General features: G+C 36.3%; 1 protein-coding gene across 5 annotated transcripts in view; it reads left to right on the top strand.

The window, feature by feature from the left end:
- The window catches only part of SNTG1 (syntrophin gamma 1), a 318,906-nt gene that overhangs the window by 211,252 nt on the left and 90,200 nt on the right, over window positions 1–17,454 (top strand). For all 5 annotated transcript variants that reach the window (XM_088174809.1, XM_014881643.2, XM_088174814.1 and 2 more), the window contains 3 exons: window positions 716–798; window positions 5,838–5,968; window positions 11,351–11,480. In XM_088174809.1, coding sequence (XP_088030935.1) covers window positions 716–798; window positions 5,838–5,968; window positions 11,351–11,480 — 344 coding nt within the window. The remainder of the gene's footprint in view (window positions 1–715; window positions 799–5,837; window positions 5,969–11,350; window positions 11,481–17,454) is intronic.

A 17,454-nucleotide genomic window follows, 5' to 3' on the forward strand; every position in this document is an offset into this window, starting at 1 on the left:
AGAATTTGATTTTAAGTTAGCAGGAATTAAATAATCTAAATCATTAAACAGCATTTTATACAAACATTTGATGGAATATTGTCTTTTTCTTTTGCCTATGTATTAAATTCAAATGAAACAAGAAAAAAATAGGAACACTGTATTCTTAAATAAAAACGTGTCCCAGTACCTTTGTCCCTTTTATGAAAGGCTGTAGTAGCACAGAGTAGCCTGAGCGATGCACTGGCATGTGCATTTGCATGAATCCTATGTCACTTTTGAGGCATAGCACTGTAATTTCCTTAACCATTACAAGAAACATTTAGAACTGTAAGCTCCACTGAGAGTAACAAAAGGGTTATCTGACAAGTTCCTTCAAGTAAAAACCAACAGAGAAGGTAGTCCTTATGTTGTCGAATTTGAAAGAAGTGTTGTGGGATTTTTTTTTTTTTCTTAACAAGCAGGTATTAACTTTTTTTATCAAAACACTGGGAAAAGTTTTCTTGAGCTTCCATTTAACTTACAAGGCATTCCACTTAAGCCAGAATACAGATGCTGGCTGAATGGAGAAAGTAAATGTCTATATGATATATATTCATATAACATATATGACATATATGTTATATATGATAGAAGTTATTTGGGTGTGGGGAGAATGCATATATGCATACACAAATTGGAATTATGTCATCATAGATTAACGAAGAATTTTTCTATGAATTTGTATTTGTATTAGGTGCCCCCAGTGACCAAAGCAGTGGCACATCCTCTCCCCTATGTGACAGTGGTTTGCATCTCAACTACCACCCCAACAACACGGTAAGAGCTTGGATCTCCGTGATCGAATTACACTGAAGAATAATTATAGTATAATAGCTAAGTGGAAGTACTAATAAAGGACATTAACATAACATCTCCAGCTAACTCTGGAGACAGACAGTTCTGTAGAGGGAAAAAAGAGTAGCTAGAAATTATGGCTGGGAATTAAATTGTGACAAATTATTACAGGTGAGATTGTGCCTTGATACATGTGATTACTGTTTACTTGGGCAGTAGGGATTTTGCAAAAGTTTTACCTTCTGCATTTTTTTCTCTGCAGAGGAATTAAAAATCTTAAAACGAAAATATATCTATTTATAAAGAAGGAAGAAAAGCTTTTGAGATTATTTTCCATTACTTATATTGTATGCATTATCTAAAGCTTTTGGGACAAGATGATTAGGTGCATGTTTTTCCTATTTTTAAGGTGAGAGTGTTTTACGTCTGGTAATGTGTAATTAAAATCTTACCTGAAGTGGGATAACATTATGGAGCAGAGTGTCTCTGGGATAAAATAGTACAGATATCTGATCAGATATTAAGTAAAAATGGTTTTGAAGTGTAGCAAGGAACTTTAAAAAAATTTCTTAGCCAGAAAATGCAAAATTTCCTTTATTTTATATAGTTCTAAAGGTTATTTTTCTATTAAAGGTTTTAAATAGTGGCCCACAGATTTAAATATCAATACCATAGATTTAAACATGATTGTAATCTGGAAAACCCTTCAGAATTATAATGTTATTATATTAGGAAGTGGAATTTATAAATAGATAACAGCAATAAAATTGATATCAAATAAATAAAAATATACGTAACTCGTGCAGCAACAACAAAAGCAGATTTGTCTCAGGAGACTATATAGATATGTATGCAGATATGTAAAAAGGTTATGGCAGTAGATCCTAAGCTATTTATTCAACTAGCCACTACAATTCTAATTATGCTTTTATGATAAAAAACATGCTTTCATTTGTGAACTCTTTTTTTGCAGGTGTCAAAACTGATCTAGATGAGCTGTAGTTTCCATTTGAACTGATAATAATTTACTGAAATGGAGTGTCAGTTTAGATAATATAATCTGGTGTCATGAGTCTATAATTCACCCTAAATTAAATTTTCTAGTGAAGACCAAGATGAGGTTCTTAGATGTCCCCTTGTCATGGGAACCGAGTTCTATGTAAAACCAAAGGATTTCTGTATGAATTCCTAATTGATGTGCAAATCTTATGCCACAGCTCTTCCTTTTTCTCACAATATTTTCTAGAAGGAATTACGACAGTTGAATAAACATATGATCGGTGAGCAACTGGCTCATGGTTGGATACAAAGAGTTGCAGTGAACAGAGTGAATTTAGGCTGGTGACTGGTCACTAGTGGGGTTCTGCAGGGCTGTATCCCAGTGATCATCAACATTTCGATCAATGACTTGGGTTCAGAACTCAAAGGGATACTAAATAAGTTTGCGGATGATACAAAATTTGGAGGAACTCTTGACTCCCTCAAAGGCAGAGAAGCTTTACACAGAAACCTCAACAAATTTGAGAGCTGAGCAGCCACCAACCATGTGAATTTTAGCAAGGGCAGGAGCTGGATTCTGCACGTGAGAGGGGCAACCTCTGGATGTACTGACAAACTGGGGAATGAGAAGCTGGTAAGCAGTGTCACAGAAAGGGACTTGGGGTCCTGGTTGGCGGAAAGTTGAACATCAGCCAGCAGTGCCCTGGCAGCCAGGAGGGCCAACCCTGTCCTGGGGGCATCAGGGACAGCATCATCAGCTGGGCAAGGGAGGGGATTGTCCTGCTCTGCTCTGAGCTGGGGCAGCCTCACCTCCAGTGCTGGGGGCAGCGTTGGGCACCATAGCATAAAAGAGATACAAAGCTGTTGGAGAGCTCCAAAGGAGGTCAACCACGATGGTGAAGGGTCTGGAGGAGACGCTGTGTGAGGAGAGGCTGAGGTCGCTTGGTCTGTTCCGCCTCAAGAAGAGGAGACTGAGGGGAGACCTCATTGCAGCCTCCAGCTTCCTTGTGAGGGGAAGAAGAGAGGCAGACACTGATCTCTTGTCTGTGGTGACCAGTGACAGGACCCAAGGGAATGTTATGTCTGCGAGGTTTAGGTTGGATATTAGAAAGAGGTTCTTTGCTTAGGGGATGGTTGAGCACTGGAACAGGCTCCCCAGGGTAGTAGTTACAGCATCAGCCTGACAGAGGACAAGAAGAATTTGAAAAAACTCTCAGGAGCATTGTGAGATTGTTGGAGATGTCCTGTATGGTGCCAAGAGCTGGACTTGATGGTCCTTGTGGGTCCCATCCAATTCAGGCATTCCATGCTTCTATGACTTACAGCCACAGTCTTGTTTCTTAATTTACAGTCTTTTTAATTCACATGAAGGAGGCTTTTGACTCAGAACTTGGAGTTGACAAGACTGGTTTTGGTCTTTTTGTCAACAGTTCACAGAGTTATGCCGTCTAAAAGTAGGGCTAACATTTTTGTTGTAGTCATATCTAGGTCTACACTTTGTATCTGAAATTTTACTGCATTTCATCTCTTCTCCAAGTTTAATCACAGGTGAAGAAAGGTTCCTAAAAGCAGAGAGAAAACATTAAAAATGCAAGATGTTCAAAACAACATCCTAGCATAGTCTTCCTAGACAATAATTTATTTTTTTTTATTGAATTTATGTCATTTTTCACCTGAGATTCAGTGTTTTAAATAAGTGAACTACCAATGAAAAGCCTACTACTCAGATAACATGATATTAATTGTGATATTTTGTTTCATATACATGAAAGATTTATGAACATATACGTAAAAGTGAAGTTCAAATTGTTAAATCTTTATAATTCCATAAATCTTACTCAAAATGCACACTCTAGAAAAATAGAAAGTGTACTTAATTTTTCTAATATTTATATTATAGAAGATACCAGTAAGAAACAATATGAAATTTGAGATTAAAAATCATGTAAATCAGCAGGGTTTTTTAAATTTTATTTTAGTGATATATTGATATACTGTCACTTGTTACTTGGGAGAAGAGGCCAACCCCTGGCTACAGCCTCATTTCTGGTGGTTGTGGAGAGTGATAACGTCTCCCCTGAATCTTCCTTTCTTCAGACCAAACAACCTCAGCTCCCTCAGCTGCTCCTTACAGGACTTGTGCTCCAGACCCTTTTCCAACCATGTTGCCCTTTTCTGGACATATCCCAGCACCTCAATGTCCTTGCTGGAGTGAGGGGCAAACAACTGAACATGGCATTCAAGTTGAGGCCTCAGTAGTGCCATATACAGGAGAACAATCACTGTCCTGGTCTTGCTGGCCATTGTATTTCTGATACAAGCCAGGATGCCATTGGCCTTTTTGGCCACCTGGGCACAGCTGGCTCATGTTCAGCTGCTATTGACCAGCACATCCAGGTCCTTTCTCATCATACAGGATTCCAGCCACTTTCCCTCCCAGTGCTGTCTGGGGTTGTTGTGACCAAAGTGCAGGACCTGGAACTTTGTTTTGTGAATCTCATATGATTTGCCTCAGCCCATTGATCCAGCCTGTACAGATCCCTCTGCAGAGCCTTCCTACCCTCTAGCAGATAGCACTCCTATCCAGCTTTTTGTCAGCTGTGAACTCAGGGTGTATTTGATCCCCTCTTCCAGATATTGAGCAGTGCTGGCCCCAGCACTTAGCCCTGAGACAGCACCAGTCATGACTGTCCACCAGCTGGTGTATCTCCATTCACCACCACTCTCTGAGCCATCCATCCAGCCAGGTTTTCACCCAGTGAACTGTGCACCTATTGAAACCATGAGCAGCCAGTTTCTCCAGGAGAATGCTGTGCCAAAAGCTTTAGTAAAGTCCAGGGTGACAACATCTACAGCCTTTCCCTCATGCACTAGATTGGTCACCTGGTCATAAATGGAGATCAGGCTGGTCAGGCAGGATGTGCCTCACATAAACCTGTGCTGGCTGGGCCTGATTTCCCTGGTTGTCCTGTACATGGTGTGGGATGGCTCCAGATGATCTGCTCCATGACCTGCCCCAGGGCAGGCTGGCAGGCCTGTAACTCCCCAGATCCTCCTCCTAGCCTGTCTTGTAGATAGACATCATATTTGCCAACTTCCTGTCAACTGAGACCTCACTGGTTAGGCAGGACTGCTGGTGAATGATGGAAAGTGACTCGCTGAGCTCCTGTGCCAGCTCCCTCACTGTCCTTCCGTGGATCCCATCTGGCCACATAGACCTGTGTGCCTGACTGCTGCAGCAGATCACTGTCCATTTCCCCTTGGATCATGGTGGCTTCACTCTACTCCCTATCCCTGTCTCACACCTCAGAGGTTTGCTACCAGACAAATAACTGGCCTTACTATTCAAGACTGTGGTAAAGAATGCATTAAATACCTCAGCCTTTTCCTCATTCTTTGTTGCTGTGAGAAGGCACTTTGAAGAATCACGCTCTTTCAGAAAAGTAACACCATCATTAGCATTATTTTATAAAGTATTTTATAATGAAAGAGGTGTATTTTTAGAAACAGATGATGATAATTTAACTTTTTATACACATTTCTCATGCAAATCTATATTCTTTAAAAATACTGGTCAAATTGGACTAGATATTTAAATACTCATTCTTTGTAGATGTGATTATAAACATGATAAAGGTCAGTTTTCATATAAGCAATGTCTTCTGTAAGTAGGTAAAATTAAAATATTCATCACAAGCATGTAGTTTTGACAATTTTCACAATTTTCATCACATGTTAAATTCCATTCCCAATTACCAGGTTTTGAGGTGATATCATTAGAGAAGATATGTATGTAAATGTGTACAGAGCCACAGGAAATAACTGAATTATGGTTGTATTGTGAATAATTTAGAGATCCTATTCAGAATCTTTTCAGTGCTCACTAAAACTAATGACAAGTGATTTGGGGAAAATGGAACACTGCCAAATGAAAGTCTTTGAAGTCTATCTCATTCTTTCCAAATCTGCTGAGTATTTACAATGAAGTTCAAAATTGAGAAGGACCTTTTAATGTTTTTCAGGATACATTATCTTGTTCCTCATGGCCCGCATCCCCAGGACTTAGGTGGGAGAAAAGGTGGTGTGATCTTCGATTAATTCCACTTCTTCATTCACGATTTTCCCAGTACCTTCCAGGATCAGATCTGTGCAGGTAAAGAAGTTCTGAAGGTTGAAACTTGACTTCTTGATTGACAGATGCATGCCCTAGGGAGTTGCATTGTTGAAGGAATTGCATTATTGATTCCATAGCAGCTGACAGAGACATGAAATACAGGAGATTTCATAAAGGTCTTTCTAGGTCCACCTTGGTTTATTGATTCTTTGATACCAACTGGGACCAGGTATGTGGGGAGATGATGGGTGTTCTTTCTACTTGCATCTAGTGCTCAGCACCTTTTGCAGTTTGAGATGAAACATACATCATCGTATTTAATAGCTACTAATGTTCCTATCCTCAAAAAAATCTTTCTAAGTTGCTTGTTTTATGTCTTTGATTTTTGCAATGCATTTTGGCATTGAGCTCTGCAATGTGGTTATATTTTAAAAATTTATTTCCTTCTGTTTGTCTAAAATACATCATCTGATACCTACATTGGGTGAAATAATCTTTGTTTGAGAGCAGCTAGGGCTGGCTGCCCCATGGGGAAGATAAGCCAAGAAAGAGGGTGGCAGTGAGGCAGGACAAGGTGTTGTCCATGCCAACAAAGATCCTATCCCACTGCTCTCCGTGGAGGAACAGAGAAGGCTTAGGGACAGTCTTCAGAGGAGTCCATCAGGGTTAGGTGGGGCTCAGTTTAAACAGAGAAGTCAGCCTAGAGGTCCAAATCAGTGGGGTACATGTCCAGGTACAGAAGTAGCTATGACCATACTCAGTTGAGGACCATGAGCAAGATGCTGAGCTGATAAACATCTCCTAGTTCTTGCACTTCTTTGATTTATGTTTATAACTACAGTAAGGACTTTATTTTTTTACTTATTTCCATATAGCTAAGGTTATTTTTTCCCATGTTTTACTTTGCATATGTTGGCATTTAATTTCATTGCCAATTTGTTACAATCACTGGGGTAGCTGTCCAAAGCTCATAGTCAGGTTTAACTTTAGTGCATCATTGTGATGGGTTGACCATGGCTGGATGCCAAGTGTCAGCCAAGCTTCTCTATCACTCCCCTCCTCAACAGGATGGAGGGGAAGAAAATGAGATGGAAATAATCTGGTGAGTCAAGATAAAGGCACTGTAATAAAACAAAAGTAAAGACCACACATGGAAGCAAAATACCCAAAATATTTGTTCTCTACTTCCCATCTGCAGGTGATGTTCAGTCACTTCCTGGGAAGTGGGACTTTGGTACATGTAGTAGTTGCTCTGAAAGACAAGTGTGATAACTAATTAATGGATTCTCTCCCTTCCTTTCTCTTATCTTTCATTGCTGTGCAGATGTCATATGGCATAGAATATCCCCTTGATTAGTTTGGGTCAGCTGTCCTGGCTATTTCCCCTCCCAAGATTTTGTTTCCACAGCCTGTTGGTGAGGAGGGAAGGATGGAGCAATAGCTCTGATGCTGTGCCACCACTGATTAATGGTAGCCAAAACATTTTTGTTTCAAGCTACCAATACAAAGCACAACACTATGAGGGCTGCTGTGGGAGAATAAAATTAATCTCAGAAAGACCTAATACAGACCTAGAATTTGACGTTGTTTAATTTAATATTGTCTTAGTAAATCAGAATAAATAATGAGGGAAGACAAAAATATTCTGTAATGATTACTGTTTGTAAAGCAATGAAATAGAAATGAAAGTAGTTACAAAGTCCAACAAGGGAAGTGTATGAGATAATACTTTATTATTTAAAAGTTTTAAAAATCTAGCTATTGTACGGATTCATTTATCATCTGTATATGTAAGAATGAAGCTCTCATACTGAAATACTTCTATGAGCTCTAGTAGGTAAAGACATTATCTGTAGGAAAGCTGTGTACAGGTACCGAGCAGGGTACTCCATAATTTCTTGTAATCAATCCCCTAGGAGTGGATTTATGAAAACCCCAGAAGCCGGAGGAAGAGAAGTCTTCTTTCATCTGTTTGGGGTTTTTGTGGAGTTAATTTTATTTTTTCTTTTTAATTCTCAGTAAACATTTGAAAGTTGCACAAAAGCAACCGCTGCCTCAGTTGGTTCTTAGGGCTATTGTTTCTTAGAATTACAATGCCTGGGTCTGCCAGCCATTTTTCCTATTCACAGAGCTGAAACTAATGCAGGTTAGGCAGTAGTTCTTGTAGATCATTGTGGAGCTAAAGCCAGCCTGCAGTTTTGGACTGGTATTTGCAGGATCGTATTTACTTGGCAGCATGAGCCTTGGTCTGTTGAGGAACAATGGCTTGCCCAGGGAGGCAAGGTGTAAACCAAAGGCTACAAAGGCTTCTTGGCTGAACTGAATTGTAGCAGAATAAAGTCACCAGAGAGGCAGGAGGTGTTTTACTAAATTCTTTGAAAGCCTTCTGCTCCATATTTAACAATGAAGCATAAAGTACACAAAATCATAACAGATGTGAGATCTATTCTACTGTACACTTCAGATAAGGTCCTGAATTTAATAGAACTGCTCACATGGAAAATTAGCACATAAGCAGCTGTTCCTAGATCTTGAGTTTTAAAATTCAGTCTTCTGCATCTATAAAAAAACAGCTTAAATTTCATATTATACAACTTGTACATAACAAAGGAAGTGTCTTAGGTAGTAATGATATTGCTGAGATTTGAATTTCTAGAAAATAAGAGTTTAGTAATATGAAACAAAATACCTGAACTCGTACTCAAACCTTGAAAAACTACTCAGATAATTTTTACCTTGTGTCCTTCTATTCTATCGAACATGAAGAAGCATGTCTTTAAAAAAACAAACAAAAAAACCAAAAATGCAGGCTGTGTATGAGAGAGGAAGTGAGTTTTTCTTAAAACATAGAAACAACATTTTATGTTGCTAGCAAGACAATTTAGAAGACTATTTTAAATTACTGTAAACATTTTTAAATGTTACTCCCTCTCAGAATTTGTTATGAGAGAATGGTAGATACTTTTTATAAGAGATTGCTAGAAACATCAACACACAAGAAAGTATAATAAAAATAATATAAGGCAGCAACATGAAATGAAAGCTAATTCATTACATTTTTCATAGTTAGTATTTATGAGGCTGTTTTCACTATGTAAAGCCTAATAACTTTATATTTCAGAGCTTGATATAGAAATATATTGTTCTCATGTACAATAGTAAACCTCATAGTCATGTGGAATGGTTGAGACGCGTAAATTCTGAAGGGTATTCATACATAATTCTAGAAGACATTCAGGTTAATCCTGCAAAACTTATTAATTTTGATTATAGGTTTTGTGTTCCAGAAGGCCCAGAACCTGAAATGTGTAGTTGAATAAGTGTTTATCCAATATCTTTTTTTTTTTGATGTGTGTATTATGAAGTGATGAATCTACTAATTGTTCCTTTTAGTACAAAACATCTATTTAATACTTTATGGTTTCAGGTTTGCATGGTATTATGGACTTGGGCTGGGTAGACTTACTCAAGAAAATACAATTGCAATAATCTAAGGCTATCTACTGCCAAGACACATTCACAAGTAATTTATTAGGTAACCATGTATCATACTATTGATATTTGGGTAATTTGGCATTGATGCTTGGGTAACAACATTATGGACAAATGATTTTGTACTTGCACAGATCAAACTCCTAGAAACAGTAGTAATAATCTGATGCCCCAAATGCACCAGATTCACTGTGTAGTGTAAGGGAAATTTGTGCATGAGGATTGAATCTGGAACATATTGGGGTTTTTGTACTTGTGTTAATGTTACACATTAATAGATCTCTTGGATCCCTGCTTTGATTTATGGTAGACTGTGTTGACAAGGCAAGTCCTGAAATCAGTGTTTTATTCCTTAAAAGAGATAATCAACAATTTTGAGCTCATACTAAGGTCTTCATGTAAGGATTTAGAAATTTATTCTGGAAAATTTTGCTATTTATATATATAGCCATCTAAAATAAAGGATATAATAAATAAATGCTAGCAACATTACATGAAGTTTCTTTTAATAAATCTTCCTCAAAATTTTACCAGAATTACTGTAAAAATGGGTCTCTGAAAGAAGTCTGTCTTGTCTTTTTTTGTGAATTTAAAGAAAAATCACTGCCCCTGGGAAAGACAATTAAACTGCTGGATTTAAATAAACCACAGAACCCTGCAAGATCATGTTAATATAAGCCTCATTATCCTGCAAAAGCTGGTTCTCATACTAGAACACTCAAAGCAAAGGCACGGCTCTATTTCATTTTTATTCTTCTCTTGTCTGAAGAAACAGTCTGTTCTCAACAAGGATGGAGTGAAGATAGATATTAGCCTTACATTCTATACATCTAGAATAAAATTTTAAGAGGTAAAAGACCCCAAACAAACAGCTTTTCAAAATTGAGATCTGTTTCCATATGCCAGAAACTGTCATTAGTGACACTCAGTTTTACCCTGAAGATAACAGGCACATTGCTTGAGCCATTCTCGAAGAATCTGAATGATGCACTTAAACTATTAATTGATCATTAACAGTTGGGTTTGTAGCAGAATGTCAACAGTGGAACTTGGTATTCTCTATATGTTCAGTAATCTCCTACTCTGGGATATGGATTATTATTGAGGTTTTTCAGTTTTGAAGACAGAGACCTGTCAAGAGCTTTTAGGCTATTTACTGAAGAAATTAGGTCTGTTACTACTTTAGCATGTTAGAAATTTTCTCTTGTTCTATAATTGCTCAGTTCCTAGAAGTGGAAAATCAGTCTATAATGCATGATAGATTGTTGTGTATGTGCCGAGATTGAAGATGGGGTTAGAGGCAGAGGTAGGAGTGTATTTTGGTAATGATCCTATATTCAGAAATGCAATTGGAAAAATCATTAATGCTACCTGATCAATTTTGACTTCTCCAAGTTTTCAATCAGCAGTTTAGAAGAGAAACAAAATTCTCTAAGCTTAAGCAGCCAACAAGGGGCCTCCAGACAGTAATCCAACTGTGTTTAGACACTGTATTATAAAAATAAAACAAAGGTGTTGAGAAATATATACTGGTGTTCACTGAATTTCCCAAATTATTGCCTATGGTTTCCAATGCACTTTCCTTCTCTGTTGCTGTTGTATTAAAGTACTAAGTCTTAGATATGTATCAGCTCTTTCACTTATCAGCTTCTGAAGTTGTACAGCCTGATGGTCAGGGTTCTGTGGAGCTGGTCTATGGAATTTTTTTTGTAGCCTTATGGAAGCTTAATATTGTCTGAGTTGAACTTTTAACTTGATTGTTTTAATATGTCAGGTATTTATAAAGCAGGAAAACCAGCATTTTATTGGTGTTCACTGGCTGACCTTCATTGTAGTAGAAAGAAAAGCATTTCTACAAGTATTGTTAAGATGATATGCTAGAAAAGATAAAATTCTCTTCTGACCTGATCTGTTATGATATGTCTATAGGCAAAACGCGTTCCAAGTAATTGCTGTGGATGGGGTTTGCAGTGGAATAATTCAGTGTCTCTCTGCTGAAGACTGTATTGACTGGCTACAAGCAATAGCAAGTAACATTTCCAACCTCACAAAGCACAATGTAAGTATGGATCCAAGTAAGCCAGAAGGTTTCCCAATCATATTTGATTATAACTGTCATAAAAGCCTAATGGGTTCACACACAGAATTATCTGCGTATAAATAATGCTTGAGGCTGGCTGAGAGAAGTCAACTCAAGTTTGTCGTCAAATCAGACTCTGTGAGAAACCATTGAATGGGAAAATATTCTTCCCTACAGTCATATAATTCACTTCACTATCAGAGTGATTCTCTTCTTAGCAATACCAATTAGGATTAGAAGCAAAGACCAGACACACAGGAGGAAGCCAGGTGTGATGCAGGAACACATATAAAATACAAAAATTCTGTACTTTCTTCACAGTACATCTCTACAAAAACTGGTATAAGCAGAATTAGAATTAGATTTTAGGTCTGTGTAGGTATTGTTTATCACAATGGGAAAGGCAAGGTGCTTCTGTGGTGTAGATACAGATGTTCATTATCAGCAATGATTAAATTGCATTTATTCTTCATACACTGCACTCTTACAATCTGAGCTTGTGTAATAGATATCACTTTTTATTGAAGCAGGAATAAATGTTATGTAGAAGTTTTTCCAAATACTAAGTTCAATTGAGAGGTCTTCTGGACCTCCCTGAGATGTACTGACATTTAAAAATGAACATGTAGTTCTCCCTGTATAGAAATCTGTATGATGCCTTCCCTCGTTTTCCTCAAAAACAGAGAACACATGGAGAAATCCATTATTTTGAATTGAGTTATAACAAGGAAGCCCTTGAGGATTTAATTTATATTTCCTTAAATCTGCTTTAGCTTCCCAAATCTGTCTCTGAATTTGCTTTTGTTTCAAATATAGGGAGCACATTGAAGGAAGTTGTATTTTTTAGAGATTTATAATCAAGATGCAAAACTGTGTTCCATCTGGCAGCAATATGTAAAAGTCATTGTATTATAAAAACATGACAGACATGAATTCATCTGCCATCTGCAAGCTTCCATGCAGTACCAGAGAACTTTATGGCTATTTATTCATCCTTTAAATGCTGTTGCTATGTAGAACCTTTCTTGTCTCACTAGGCATTCTGACAATTGAGGCTTCTGGGGTTTTTCTCTTGCCATCTTTCCCTCAGTCTACAAATGGTTCTTGCTACTTAAATCAGTGGATTTATTTGCTTGTAACAATAGAGAGAGACACCTAAATTTTACAGGTGTTTTGAAATACTTCAGCTCTGTTGAGACTATAATTATGGTTACTTAGCATAACTTGAATTTTGGCAATGCAATGTTATTATATGGATTCTTTTCAGAGTACAGTTTTTAATTCTACACTAGTTTCCATAAAATACAAAAAGAATTTATCTAATGTTTTATAAGAGGTAAATAGCCTAAATTTTGCAGTTATTTTGGCACTCTTTATATGTACTTTATCCCAAAGACATACTGTAAAGTAGCCATGAGAATCATGGCTTATGATAATTATCCATGAATTTATTTTTAGAATTGTCCTATTTGTTCCCAGCTCTTATGAATTTATGGAAAACAATGACACTCTCCTTCCTGTAATATTCTTTTAAATTGTCAGTTGCCAGAATGAATTAGTTATTTGACAGCATACATGATAAGTGAATATAAGAAACCTTGAGAACACAAAGAGGGAAAAAACCCAAACTCTTGCACAGAAGAATTATTAGATGCGATTAGAAGTCCCTGTATTTTCTTTCTTTACAAGATGGTTATTGACATGCACATACTGTTGATGTTTTTCCTGAGAGAGGCACTTAACAGTCATTCTCCCTTACTGTGCCATCTAGTGCCAGAGAAACAGAGTTAAGGAATTTAATTAATTCTTTGGATAAATTGACCGATTTTTAGTTTAAATTAACTTCTTATTCCTATCTAGATGTTACAGAAAATAATTTCTTTCGTTTAAATACCATGTAGCTCGTAGAAATATTTACTTGCGTGATGTTTCTCATATCTATCTACCTTTTGAAAAAGAAGGAAAGAGAAAGAATCAGAAAAAAGGACTAAAACAGCTAGATTGTTTATTAAAGCATTTCCTTTACCTTTGCGTCAAATTTGGGCTCTGTAGATTTTGGTGGGATTTCTCTTGCCTAACTTTAGATATGTTAAAGGAGAAAATCCAGAGTGAATCTTATTATTTACTGTTGACATCCATTTTATAATGAAATCAATTCCCTCAGAACATGTCTGTCTTTCCTTTGACTGGTAAAGCACCCTAGGGTGGTGAGTTCATACTTGATACCTAAGGAGATAGATAGATATCCTGATATCCTGTCATTGGTGTCTTTGAGAGGCCAAAGCGAGTTTCTCTGAATATATCTCCCAAAGAAATGCCTGGATATTTTTGACAAAAAGAAGCAGCATACTAGTCTCCATCAGAAAATCTGAATTATTTTACTTTTTCACATACAAACTGGCTGAATAAAATTATCTGATTGGTCAAACCCCAAACATGTGAGTAACATGTACTATGTTCCCCCATGTATCTAATAGTTGTGAATACGGGCTCCAAAATACCTTGTTGAACCCATAATCAATTAGTTTTTTTATAGGCATACTGTCAAAAACTCTTCTCTCATGATCTAACATGTCCATATCTGATGCAAACGTGATGTGACTGAATTGCAGAATCAGCTGTGTAGCCAGTATCTAGCAAGGAGATAACAGAAATGCAGAAGTAGAAGCAAAACCAAAATGCCTTGACGTGATCACCGTTTTTAAAAGGCAATGTTGCTAACTGAGTGGAGTCTGGAACATGGTGTCTGCAAGCAAACACATTTTTCCTGCAGTGGTTTGACTTGCGATTATTGTACAGTATGATCTAGAACTCATTATTATGCAAAAAGACAGTTAAAATTTTAATGCAGAGATAGAGAAAATTATATTCTGACTATTAAGAAGAGGTTAAAAAAAAATCTATGTGCTGACGGATGTAGTTTACTTAATTTCAGATTTTCTTTAACAGACAAGCCTCAGGTACACACTCTTTTTCTTCATCTTCAGGAGGTTAACACAAGTGTCCTCCAGTGTTTTAAGGATACTGAGAGTGATTCTGCTAATTTTAATTTCTTTAGGTCCCAAGAAGTGCGCTCTCATATGAGATGAAATGCATTAAAATTGCACAACATGAATGGGCTTGTATGCTGGTGTGCAACCAAAATGCATACTATACAAATGCACTGTTGGAAGTGACTTAATATCACACTGTAATTGATGAGGTGATGAATCTATAAGGATCATTCATTTCTGAAGATGGATTCCTCTCCAACTTGAGTCATTTGAATTGCATCTGCATTAAAAATTCACCACTTTTATCAATAGCCTCAAAAATCAGAAGTATTATACTAAACTTGAGGTTTTGTCTAAGCAATCCTGATACTGAAGTTCATGTGCTGAAATCTGAATGTACAAATTGAACCTGGGTTTGGGAACTCAAATTCCTCTATGAACTGATAAGGTTCTACATCTTTTTGTTGCCAATTTGGATGGCTGGCCAAAGCCAAATAAAAAAGGGAACAAGCTACTGCTTCTTTTCTTGCTAATGCTCCAAGTAAGAGTTTTCAATTCAGTTGTTCAATTCAGCTATGAACTATTTGCCTTTCCATGAACTTTTAAATTGTATTAATTTCTGTGGTAATTGATATTGATTTCTAGTCTTTAACATCTCTTTTAAAGAATTTTAGGATGACAGTATCCATCTGGTCATGCAGCTTTTAAAGAAATTACACTGTGAAAGAATCTAAGAAAATAATCTAAAATCATGTGCTCTATAAAGAACCACCAGTTGCTAATACATCCCTAATTCATGTGCTGCAATTGTCAGGAAATTTAAAGGCAAATTTTTTAATGGCTTTAGTACAGTGAGATTCAGACATTTTGGGTCTTTTAAACAAAAGAATAATTTTAAAAAATACATTTGATTTAAGAATTTCTAGGATAGAGCTTCATAGAATCTTTGGGTATTTATCCTCACAACTCAGTATTTTTCACTTGCCCATTGCTTTCTCTGTGTCAGATTTTTCTATAGTGAGAACAGCAATATTTCCTTCCCTTTCCTCTTCCATAATTTCTGTGAAAGACACTGCAGCAGTTATGCATTTATGCTTTTTACCTTGAAGCCAGCACTTGACAGCAAAGAAACAACATGAACTCCATTAGACAGGAATGACAGGCGGCTGAGGTAAAGTTTCTAAGCAAGAGGAGGCAAAAAGTTTCAAGATTGTTTTGAGAATATCCACAAGATCTTACAAGATTTAGTTCACAGTAACTTCACTTTATCCCATTATGTTGCATTTTTCTGGGTAAAACAATGCATTTGTGAGATTAATGAGGCACACATAGTAGATAGTAGAAGCATAGCAATAGCATGAAATGTGGGATTAAGAGGTCTACAAACTGAGTATTGGCCCAGTGGATGTGTTTTCCAGAACCTAAGACTTTGTTTTGAACAAAGTTTAAAAATTCAATTAACTTTTTTGGTATGCTTAAAAAGTAGTGCCGGGTGAGACAAACTGCTGCTAAGAGAAAAAAAATATATATTTGTTTCACTTCCACTAGAAAAAGAATATAATAATCGCTTATCTTTACAATACCGAAGTTTGGGTAAAGGGATTCTTTAAGTCACTAGGTAGAAGAGGAGACAAAAAGGTAAAAAAACAGGAGAAAAAAACTGATTAGACTAATACAATCTGTTCCACTTGTAGGAAGAATAAAATATCACAGGACTACATTTAATGTTAGCAAGTTATTGAAATAAATTAGTAGAACGTGTTTTGTTTTTTCTGGTGGATGCTATCACCAGTAAGCACATACTGTGGAGTGTTACATTACATGAATGAATCAATATTACTCTTGTGAAGTAAACAGATTTCTTGTTTTAGTTTTTTAATTACAATACAATGGCAAACCTAGAATGCTCTAATGTTAGTAAATTTTGAATTTTCAGGGATTAATTGCTGTTAAATGTCCTATGATCTGTGTATTACAATAATATTTTTTTGTCGGTTAATCAGCTATGCATGTTTGAAGCAAATCCAAAAATGCCAACATTAGTACCAAATCTTTTACATTATACAAAAATCAAATACTGTCAGTAATTTAGAAGTTGAAAGTGTTATAAAATGAAGGCCAAAACAAGAGAGAATTATAGGAAGTCTGTAAAGTATTACCAATTGAATATTTTTGCATACATGATTCACATTTCCCGTGACACAAATGCTCAGATAAATGAGACATTATTAAGTAAATATACATTCATACTTTTTAAAGCAATATTAGCCATTCCGGTGGTCACAGTGTTCTGACATTTTGAGTTCTGTTCTGCATTCCATTCTCAACATTGTGAAGGGAAGATTCTCCACGTAGTCATTCTAGGACTGATATTGAGGTCTCTCTTCGAAAATTTAAAAACCATAACTTGATACACTTGTAACATACTGCTGCCATTATTCTCCATATATTTATTCTCTTAAGGCATGTAGATCTACATGAATAACTGTAGTCAGTGCAGTATCAGGATTACATAACATAAATCACTCCTAGTTTTCCTCACTTTTTAAAAATGCAGGCTATTAGCAGCTGCACAATTAAAAACACATTTGTTTCTATGTCACTTTTATCAAGTGTTACATATAGCCTTGTCTGATATTTACTTATGTTTTTGGCAATTTGATGTGTGTCTTATTTTACAAACTTTTTATTTGTAACTTGTTTAAAGAATTGTGGATAATTTTGCACATTAAATGTAAATTAATATACTCTTAAATATACTGATTTAGCTTCAGAGAAATTTAATTTTTGCCAAACTCTATTGCTGATTCTCCAGTGTATTTCATCTGCATTTCTGTAATATACTTGAGTCCAAAGGACAATGAGGCAAGTAGGAAAACATTGCAAGAAAATAATATTTCTTTGAGAAATATTTCTTCAAGAATATTTATTCCAGTATTATCTGGTAATTTGTAACAAGA

The sequence above is a fragment of the Sturnus vulgaris genome, chromosome 1 (genome assembly GCF_052056855.1).
Source record: "Sturnus vulgaris isolate bStuVul1 chromosome 1, bStuVul1.hap1, whole genome shotgun sequence".
Taxonomy (NCBI): Eukaryota; Metazoa; Chordata; class Aves; order Passeriformes; family Sturnidae; genus Sturnus; species Sturnus vulgaris.